The sequence below is a fragment of the Patagioenas fasciata genome, chromosome 16 (genome assembly GCF_037038585.1).
Source record: "Patagioenas fasciata isolate bPatFas1 chromosome 16, bPatFas1.hap1, whole genome shotgun sequence".
In the NCBI taxonomy this organism is placed as follows: domain Eukaryota; kingdom Metazoa; phylum Chordata; class Aves; order Columbiformes; family Columbidae; genus Patagioenas; species Patagioenas fasciata.
Window position 1 is genome coordinate 13928441 of NC_092535.1, and position 10513 is coordinate 13938953.

The 10513-nt window shown below is 41.5% G+C and overlaps 1 protein-coding gene across 2 annotated transcripts; it reads left to right on the forward strand.

Moving 5' to 3' along the window:
• Nucleotides 1-861: 861 nt before the first annotated feature.
• NELFCD (negative elongation factor complex member C/D) lies at nt 862-10251 on the forward strand. Of its 2 annotated transcripts, none has more exons than XM_065849500.2 (15): nt 862-1051; nt 1393-1505; nt 1666-1775; nt 2750-2859; nt 3174-3281; nt 3846-3998; nt 4725-4855; nt 5286-5451; nt 6115-6249; nt 6784-6923; nt 7600-7714; nt 8047-8142; nt 8366-8506; nt 8848-8977; nt 9380-10251. In XM_065849500.2, the coding sequence occupies exons 1-15, from the start codon at nt 986-988 to the stop codon at nt 9412-9414; spliced, it is 1749 nt and encodes a 582-aa protein (XP_065705572.1). In that variant the 5' UTR covers nt 862-985; the 3' UTR covers nt 9415-10251. The 2 variants fall into 2 exon arrangements, with proteins under 2 accessions (XP_065705572.1, XP_065705571.1); XM_065849499.2 differs by having other exon boundaries at nt 883-1051; nt 1390-1505.
• The last annotated feature ends 262 nt before the right edge of the window (nt 10252-10513 follow it).

A 10513-nucleotide genomic window follows, 5' to 3' on the forward strand; every position in this document is an offset into this window, starting at 1 on the left:
ATGGGCAGTTTCAACCACAATTCCCCAGGCTTTGCCACCGTAAGCGCCAGCTTCAGGCAGCAGCAGCGCCGAGCCCCGAGGTACCGGCAGAGCCCTGAGGTACCGGCCGAGCCCTGAGGTACCGGCCGAGCCCTGAGGTACTGGCTGAGCCCTGAGGTACCGGCCAAGCCCTGAGGTACCGGCCGAGCCCTGAGGTACTGGCTGAGCCCTGAGGTACCGGCTGAGCCCTGAGGTACCGACCGAGCCCTGAGGCACTGGCTGCCCCAGCACAGCCCACGCTGCCACCGGCTCCTGTCAGCTCGTCCTGGGGCAGGGGGACAGTATTGGGCAAGACATTAGAATCACTGAATCATTTCAGTTGGAAGAGACCCTCAGGATCATCGAGTCCAACCATAACCTCACTCTAGCACTAAACCTTGTCCCTAAGAACCTCGTCTAAACACCTTTTAAACCCCTCCAGGGATGGTGACTCCACCACTGCCTTGGGCAGCCTGTTCCAATGCCTGACAACCCTTTCCGGGAAGAATTTTGTTCCTATTATCCAATCTAAACCTCCCTGGCACAACTTGAGGCCATTTCCTCTTGTCCTGTCACTTGCTACTTGGGAGAAGGGATCAACACCGTCCATGCTCCAGTCTCCTTTCAGGCAGTTCAGAGATCAGAAGGTCTCCCCTCAGCTCCTGTTCTCCAGCTGAACCCCCCAGGTCCGTCAGCCGCTCCCATCACACTTGTGCTCCAGCCCCTCATCAGCTCCAGCGCCTCCTCTGCACTCCCTCCAGTACGCCCCGCACGGCCCCGGAGCAGCAGAAGGCGCCGGGTGTCACCCACCGCGCTCGCCCTTCCCTCGGCGGCGGGGCCGGCGGCTCCTCCCTCCCTGCGCCCGCCATTCCGCTCCGCTCCGCCCCGCAGGGCGGTTGGGGCCTGGTTCCGGCTGCCGCCGCTGCTCGTTCGGCCCGGGGCGGGACGGTACGGGGCGGGAGGAGCCATGGAGGACGCCGATTACTTCGAAGGCAGCGCGGCGGAGTGGGGGAACGAGGCGGACGGGGGAGCGGTGAGCGCTGGCGGGGCCGTGCGGGGGGAGGCGGCAGTTCGGCCCTGGCCTGCGGCGGCCTGTGAGGGGAGCGCGGCCAGGGCCCTGCCGAGGGACCCGCTGCTCCCGGGGGTCGGACAGGAGCTCGCGGGCCCTCTCGCTCTGCGGGTCTGGGGCGAAAAGCGGCGGGTGGGGGAGACTGTCCTGTGGAGGGGCCTGGGGCTCCGAGGCGGGGAAAGGGGGGAAACAACTGCAAGACGGTGCTTGGTTTTGCGCCTTCACTTTTGGGAAGTCGTGTTTGTCTGGGGAGGAAAGGGGGAAAACGGGGTAATAAAGGTGGCTGATTGTGTGTGCAACAGCAGGACGATGAGGATGGGGAGGGAGAAGATGATGCCGAAGTCCAGCAAGAATGCCTGAAGAAATTTTCGACCCCTGACTATATAATGGAGCCATCTATATTTAACACGTTAAAGAGGTGAGTGTAACCTTATGTGTGTTCTAGGTGCAGTGTTGTCACTTTGTATGGAAGTGTGTGTGCAGGTGTATAAATGATGCTGTTGTTTTGCCTTTAGAGTTCAATTGGTCTTGGTTTTTAGTATCACTTTCAAATAGTTCTTTTGTAATCTTTTCATCAGATATTTCCAAGCAGGAGGTTCTCCAGAGAATGTTATCCAGCTCCTCTCTGAAAACTACACTGCGGTGGCACAGACTGTTAATTTGCTGGCAGAGTGGCTCATTCAAACAGGTACGATAGGTGATACAATATAATTTGGGTCCATAGTCTTCCTTCTGTCAGAAATATCTGAACTGGTGGCAAATCTGATTATACTCAGAAAGAGGATCATTGTAAAGTTGTCATCCTGTGTATGTAAGTGACTAATATTTTAATAATAATATGTTTATTGTGCTCAGAGAATAAGTGATCTGTTGATAAACATTTTGAAATGCCCACAAAATGTATTATAAAGGGTAATACAGTTCAAGCAACTGCATAAACTATCGCTTCTTTTTTTTTCATGTGGGAGGGCAAGAGTACTGTTACATAGATGGTGTTAGCAGTTTTTGATACTATGTATTACATAATTAATATTGAAAAAAATTACCTTATTACTAGTTACTATTCCCTTTCAGTGGATCAGTGGTTAGTTGGAAGGTTCTTGTACAGAGGCCTGTGTTCTTTTAGACAAGAGTTCTGCGTTACTGTCTGCTTATGAATTCTTCAGCAGCCACTTGCAAGACATATTCAGCATGATCTTGTGGTACCTTTGTTCCTTAGCTAGTGTAAACTTTTGTTTACAAATTATAAAAAGTATTATACTCTGATCTGAGGAATGTAGAACTACTTTTTACTACTTTGTGTGTTGTTTGCTGTCAAAGCTACCGATAGCCAATATATTAAAAAGATGGACTCTAGTCTGTATTGCACCCTGTGACAGTCTTGTGCGATGCCCGGCATTGCTGTTTGCATGACTGATTAAGACATCAAGAGAAAAGGACTAATGTGACCTGCCTGTGATTGTAAACAGTCTGCAATTAGGAAGAAGGTTGAGAATCTCTAGATCTGTCTATATCAATGTGGCTTGATAGTAGAACTGGTGGCTCTCCTCTCTTCTGTGTTGATTAATTTCTGAGTGTTTTCTGTTCTTGCTGAAAAATTTAAGATGTTGCTGCTATGTTTGATTGGATTGCATTGCCAAGTTTTTTGTTCCTTCTGTACAGGTGTTGAGCCAGTGCAAGTTCAGGAGACTGTAGAAAACCATTTAAAGAGCTTACTTATCAAGCATTTTGACCCTCGGAAAGCAGATTCCATCTTTACAGAGGAAGGAGAGGTGTGCATGGATTCCGTGTCACTATGTCTACATGAGTGGAATCTACATAGATGCCAATGGAGGAGTAGATGGTGGGGAAAGGAAATTCTGTATTCAAAGCTCTTTCTTTAAGTAACAACTGGTTTCAGAAAACCAGCTGTATCTCACTGGAGTCCTCAGAGGCTTAGACAACTTAGAAACTTGGAATGCATCCTCCTTTATAATAAAGTCCTGTATAACAACTCGCAGGACTACTGAGAGATGAAAGGTTTGCTTTTAATGGTCTTGGCAACTAGGTGTTCTTACATTTCTCTCTATTGCTCTAATCTTTTCAGACTCCAGCCTGGCTTGAGCAGATGATAGCACATACTACGTGGAGAGATCTCTTTTACAAGTTGGCAGAAGCCCATCCCGACTGTTTAATGCTGAATTTTACTGTGAAGGTAGTATAGTCAAGTCTAATAAATGAGAATATCCATAAAGGGCTAATTTTCTGGCATCAAATATTGTCTGTGGTTTTGCCTCTACCTTTTATGTATTCCTGCTAACGTTGCTTATTCAGATGTCAGCACAAATACACATTGGTGGGAGCAATTGTGTTACAGGTTGCAGGTAGTAAGTAGTTTCCCAGTTTGAAGTACTGCTTTTGTTGTTGTTGTTTTGGGTTTTTTGGTGTTTTGGGGGGGTTTTGGGGGTTTTTACCTTTTGATCTGTATTTGAAAATTCGGGATTTCTGGTGCAGTGGAAAATTTCAGTCAGTTTTGTATGTTGTATGACAAGGAGAGAATGTTGTATCTTGCTGTGCTCCGAAGTATTTTTATTTCATTGTGGTTTACTTTCTTTTTGCTACATCTGTATTGGTTTCCTTTTCTGTAGTCTAAAAGATAAGCATGAATTCCAGTAAGTGTATGCAGAGGGAAATCTTACATTCTGTGTCATCATATGGACTTGTTAGGGTATCTGAAATATAAATGTGAATACTGCAAATTTTTGTTTTATTTTTATAGCTTATATCTGATGCTGGATATCAAGGGGAAATAACCAGTGTTTCAACAGCATGTCAGCAGCTGGAAGTATTTTCCAGAGTCCTGCGTACATCTCTGGCAACAATTTTAGATGGAGGAGAAGAAAACCTTGAAAAAAACCTCCCTGAGTTTGCTGTAAGTTTTTTTCCTTTTTATGCGGAGAGAAAGTAATGTTTTCCTTTCTGCTTAAGATACACAAGTCATTGTGGGATTGTAGAGAATCTTGACATCAAGTCTTACAAAGGCTTATGAAGAGAAAGTATATCTGAGTTAAATAATAGAAATTTATGCTTTTTGATCATTCTGTGACTAAGAATTCCTTGGGTTGCTTATGTGACACTTCTTATATTAAATGGATTGTAAAAAGGTGAAGGGAGAACCGTCTTTCATATTTAATGCAAGATCTAAAGATCAGTCTAGTCAGTCCCCTGGCAAATTAAAATAATTGGTTTATCATCCATGTCAGTGTGGAAGTTGCTGTCTGAATCAATCCAGCATATGTTCTGTGTTGTGAAATAGCATAATGACTTTCAGATGGCTTTATACTTCTCTTACTTTTTAAATATTGCAGAGAAAGTACTGAGTGCTATTAGGATAGAATTTCCTCTCAATTCTGGCATTTAAGAAATGAAGTTCTCAATTTAGCCATTTTTTCTCGCATAGTATGAATGCAGAGCGATGTTGTGTTTTCTGTACCTTATTAGCAGTTGGGTTTTTGGTTTTCTTGTTTAGTTGTTTGTGGTGTGGTGTTTTCCTTTTAATGAATAGATTTCAGTAAAATCTTTGCGGCAGTGTAACCACAGAAGCGTACCTGCGTGTTTCTTGTTGACTGGTAAGAGTTTTGGATGTGTGCTTTCACAGAAGATGGTGTGCCATGGAGAACACACGTATCTTTTTGCTCAGTCTATGATGTCCATATTAGCTCAGGAAGAGCAAGGAGGGTCGGCTGTCAGACGGATTGCCCAGGAGGTTCAGCGATACGCGCATGAGAAGTAAGCGAGAGTTATATTATTAGTGAAATGTAAGTCACCAAAATTTGTAAACTGCTGTCTTTTGCCCATCCTTGATTACCTTTTGCTAGCAAATGGAAAATTCTTAGCCGCGACAGAGCAGTCCTTTTAGCAAGCCTTAATTTGTAGAGCAGCAAAAAAGTTCAGTGTCTTGTACTAGGAGACCTGAAATCAGAACAGCAAAGAATTGAAGTTTTTGTCTTAAAAAAAAAAATATATATTTTTATTACTCTACAAGCATTTTAGAAACAAACAAAGGAAATACAGGCCTGTTTCTATAATTACCGAGGATAAGGGGTTCTGCCCTAAGGCGTTACATTCCATAGGATGTGCCCTATTGATTCAGTGACGCTAAAATGAAAATGTCTGAATTAAGAAAATAAGTTGCTCTGTGTGTTTGCTCTTCATCTAGAGGCCATGACGCCAGTCAGATCACCTTAGCGCTGGGCACTGCAGCCTCCTATCCTCGAGCGTGTCAGGCTCTTGGTGCAATGTTGTCCAAAGGAGCTCTGAATCCAGCAGATATCACTGTCCTCTTCAAAATGTTCACAAGCATGGACCCACCTCCAGTAGAACTGGTGAATAGCTCTCTTTTTATAACCTCTGAAACTTACTTCTATTACAGTAGCACTCAGAAATATGAGGTCGTCTTGTATCGACACAAAATAGAAGTTAGCACTCAGACTCATTCCTCTATAATTTTAAGTAATGTCTACGTGTGAAATGACTGCTTGTATTTTGCATTAGCTTCTTGATGGATTTTTTTCTGTAATCATTCCAAGTTGTCTTTAATTAATTTAAATTAGATGTAAGAAGAGCTTCTCAATAGGAGATAAAAATGGCAAGGAATTAACTAACTTCTTTTGGAGAAAAAAAAAAGAAAAAACCTGCAAAACTGGGTGGGTTTTTGTTGTTGTTGTAAGGAGGCCTAAAGAGCATGTTTGACATTTCTCACTGCCTTGTTTTAACATGGGTTCTGGTAGCAAATGGTGGCATTTATATACTTCAGCAATGTAGTCTGTAACTCTCTTTTTATTTGGTGTGTCTTGGGTTTTTTGTGGGAGAGTGGGGGTTGTTTTGTGTGTATCTAAAGTTTGTATCCCTTCAGAAGACTATCTAACCTACTCCCAAGGGGGAATGTGTTATATATCATTCTATGCAAAGTATATCAGATGGAAAAACTATTTTTAGTCACCTGTTACAACTTTCAGGCTCTAACAAAACATTTGGTTTCTTCACAGATTCGAGTACCTGCCTTTCTGGACCTGTTCATGCAGTCATTGTTTAAGCCGGGTGCTAAGATCAACCAGGACCACAAACATAAATATATTCACATACTGGCATATGCAGCTAGTGTAGTAGAGATGTGGAAAAAGGTAATGTTCGGGTCTGTGAATAAGATTATTTTTACCTACAGTGGCTTGACTGAGCTGGAAAAGGATGTGTGGTTGTGAAGTTGCTCACTTTAAAATAATGTATTCAGCTTAATTTACTTATTTTAATATGACAGTTTCTCGCTTCAACTGAAATGACTAAAAAACATAGATTCTCATAATCAATTAGTACTATAATGGTTTGAGTGCACTGAGTATTTTTACTCTCTTTTTCCACCTCCCCTCAAAGGTTATCAGTAGCAGTTCTGTGCTGCAAGAATTGCATGTGCTTTTTCAGAGGAAGAGGAATTTAATTCTGTGAAGTGGATAAAGTAATTATTAGGGAATTAAATAAAGCAAACATCCTTGTACTTCAGCTCATTGATAATTAGTTCTTCTGAAAATTGCATTTGATTGTAAGTTTTGACAAAAATTATGTGATCTTAGGCTTATCAGAGGTTACAATTCCTTTCCTTAAATAACCAGGGACATCTGTTATACTCACAATTCTTGCATTCAAACTTTGCAATTTTTCAGAACAAGAGAGTCAGCATAAACAAGGATGAACTCAAGTCAACCTCGAAAGCCATTGAGACTGTTCACAATCTGTGTTGCAATGAGAACAAAGGGGCGTCAGAGCTGGTTGCAGAACTGAGCACTCTCTATCAGTGCATCAGGTGAGCAGAGACTGGTCCCAAGCCTCAGCTGTTGGAAAGAACGCGGTTTTTAGAAAAGGCAGTATTGCTAAAGGGAAATGCCTTTGTGGGCTACACTCTGATAATGTCCTCGCTGTAGAACACGTGAGGCTGTGGGCTGAAAGCAGCTTTCAAAATTGTACATCTGACTCTTTGGAGTCTCTCCCATGAGCGCATAAATTCTGACTTTCACTGGCAGCTTGTCCATCATGTGTCATCAGATGTGCTTTTCTCTGCCACTGGAAAAAGGTGACAGATTACTTGGTCTTCATAATAAAGCCTCCCTAGCAATAGATGCATCCATCCTTCTCTTAAAACTATGAAATAGCAGATATTGGATAAACTGGAACAAACTGGGAGTGTACATGAATTTTCTTGCCTATTTTTCACATTTTGTGCTGACCAGGTTGTTTCTTTGTAGAATGGATTTTCCTCCAGCCTTTCTTGATGTGCTGGCATCTTTTCAAGCAAAACTTTTTGAGCTTTATGAATTCTGCTTTAAGATAAACTGAAACTTTAGCAACCATTAGAATATACTGAAAGATTTTTTTGATTTTTAAATTGACGAGGCGGTTTCTTGGTTGGTTGGTTGGTTTGTTTTGTTGGGTGGAGGTTTTTTATGCTCCTCTGCCAAAGTAATCATCTTTTTTTTCTGTAGGTTCCCAGTGGTGGCCATGGGTGTATTGAAGTGGGTGGACTGGACAGTGTCAGAACCACGATACTTCCAACTGCAGACTGATCACACTCCAGTACATCTGGCATTATTGGATGAGGTAAAAGTGTATAGAAAATCCCTCTGGAGAGTTAAAACCGTTTTGACACTTGTAAGTGGAATTACGTCCGGTTTACTGAATGTCTATCACCTGTAGTAAGTCAGTAAATATGCAGAGATTAATCTGCTTCTATTCGGAATTAGTTATTTGGTTTTGTCATCGCAGCATTATTTGCACCAGGAAAGCTTGGGTGTCAGAAAAAGAAACGGTGGAGTACTTTTCTAAAAGCATTTGCATCTGGCACTGAACATGAATGTAAACTTGTCTAATAAAGACTACTCTGGTTTTTAAATTGGAGTTCTGAGGATCTGACTTTCCCGTCTTGTTTGCAGATCAGTACATGCCATCAGCTGCTTCACCCCCAGGTTCTACAGCTTCTCGTCAAGCTCTTTGAAACAGAACATTCACAGCTTGATGTAATGGAGCAGGTGATTCTCAAAGGATTTGGTATTTGTGTTCCTTCATATTAGTTACACTTACTCAAGATAACAGCTTTTGCTGTCACAGCAGTTTTTAGGAGTTTAATTCAGGAATACGGTCATGGTTAAAAAGTAACATAGCGGATATTGAATCAGTAAGAATTAGCAATAAGAATTGCACAGTTTTGAGAGGAGGTTCTAATGTGTGATCCTTCCCTCCCCACACCATCAGCTGGAGTTGAAGAAGACTCTTTTGGATCGGATGGTGCACTTACTCAGTCGAGGATACGTCCTGCCTGTTGTCGGCTATATCCGCAAGTGCTTGGAGAAGCTAGATACCGATATCTCTCTCATCAGATACTTTGTTACTGAGGTCAGCAGCGAAAATTGTGTGTGTGTTTGGATATTAAATCAGCTTACCTCTGATTCAAAAATATGGCAAGATCAGATTCTGAGCAATGTGTGTAACGTTAGTAATATCAATGTATGTCATATTGGTATTCACGAGGATGTGATGTTACTGACTCTTCACTCCTGAAAATATTAAGGTACTGGGAAGAGTACCACAAGAATATGTAATTAACTACTTGAATGGAAAACAAAAGGTCTTAAGTGCAACTACTTGTATGCTTTCAAGACTAGTATTATGAATTAAGTAGTGTCCCTACTACCTCTCTAAGGGGAAGAATAATCCATTTTTGTCTGCTGTTTCAGGTGCTGGATGTGATTGCTCCTCCATATACCTCAGACTTTGTACAGCTTTTTCTTCCGATCTTGGAGAATGAAAGTATTGCAGGTACTATTAAAACAGAAGGCGAACATGATCCTGTCACTGAGTTTATAGGTAAGTCACATTTATTCCTTGCATACCTGCTTCCTTTTTGTATTTGTTCCAATTTGCAAATAATGTTGCTAAAGCTAGGAATGCTTGCCAGCTGTTTTCACAGATAACTTCACTTTTAGGGGCCTGTGTTAAGCAATTTTCCTTTTAATCAAGAATTTCTGGGTAGTAATGAGGAACTTAACTTAGAGATAAATGCTGCTTTTGGCAACTAGCACTGTAGTAAGTAAACAATAGGAAGGGAAGTAGTCTGTCATAATACACTCCTATCTTAAAAACATTTGTCTATACCCTGAAATCGAAATTATTTATATAATGCAGAAATCCACATGCCAACAGATAGATTGGAGTGATGTACTGAACACTTTTTCTTTGTTTTTTTGTTTGTTTGTTTCTTCTTTCAAGCTCATTGCAAATCTAACTTTATTATGATGAACTAAGCAGTGGAAAACATCAAGAATGCAGAGCACATGATGACTACTTTGCCATACTCTCCAGCAGTAAGGTTCTGTGACTGGGTAACAGGCACAACAAAACCCATCAAACCAAACAAAAACAGACCAAAAAAACCCAAACAAAAAATTCAACAAACCCAAAACAGGGAAGAAAGGACTGAAGGGCATTTGATTGACTTGCATAGTGACCTTGAGCTTCATGTCAAAGGACCATTAATGTACTGTAGAAAATTGAATAATACTGAAGCAGAACTTGTCACTGATTATTTGTGTAATATCCAAAACCTGAAGAACGGGGAAGGTGGTTCTACTAAAACCACTTCACAGATAGTTCTCTGAAGACTAAATTTGGAACGCTCTAGGTTTTGACGTTGTGCGTTGTAAAAAATGGAATTTGTGTGATTAACCCTGTGCTGCAGAGAAGCCACGATGCTGCTTTCTCACCTTTGAGCTGTGTTAGAATTCTAAATATTGTACATCTTTACTGCTATGAAAAAAAACACGTGTTCCATGTAACACCACAAGTGGTGGTGTAAGAATCTAAGTTAGTTCTGTATTAACAGATGAATCCAGTGTGTGTTATCTTGCAGAATCTATATTTTTGTTAAGTAGCTGCATCAGCTGTTACTGGTAAGTTTCATTACCATGTCAGAATTCTACTGCTGTCCAAAAATATGAATGTGTGCAGCAATTTTGTTACTGCTTGTTGTGGCTTGGTTTTTATACTTACTTATCTCTACTGTGTCCTGGTTGATGCCAAACAGTGGGGGATATACCCAAGATTATAATTAACCTTTAAATAAAGGGTTTTTTTTTTCTTTTCCAGAGATTTCTTTTGAAGTTTCCTTAAGCCTGCTCTTTGTTCATCAGGCTGGATTTCTCGTTGTATAGGCAAATATCGCTTGTTTAAAAGTGAGGGGTATAGGCAAGCCCATTGTGCTTTTACAAGCACATCTGTTTTCTGAAGAACCTGCATTCTAAGAGTGACATATTAAGTCCAACTGGATGTAAATTTAAAAAGCAAATTGCTTTGTTCCTCTCTGTTGTCAGTAATTTGTGAATGGGAACTCTTAAGCTACTGTGA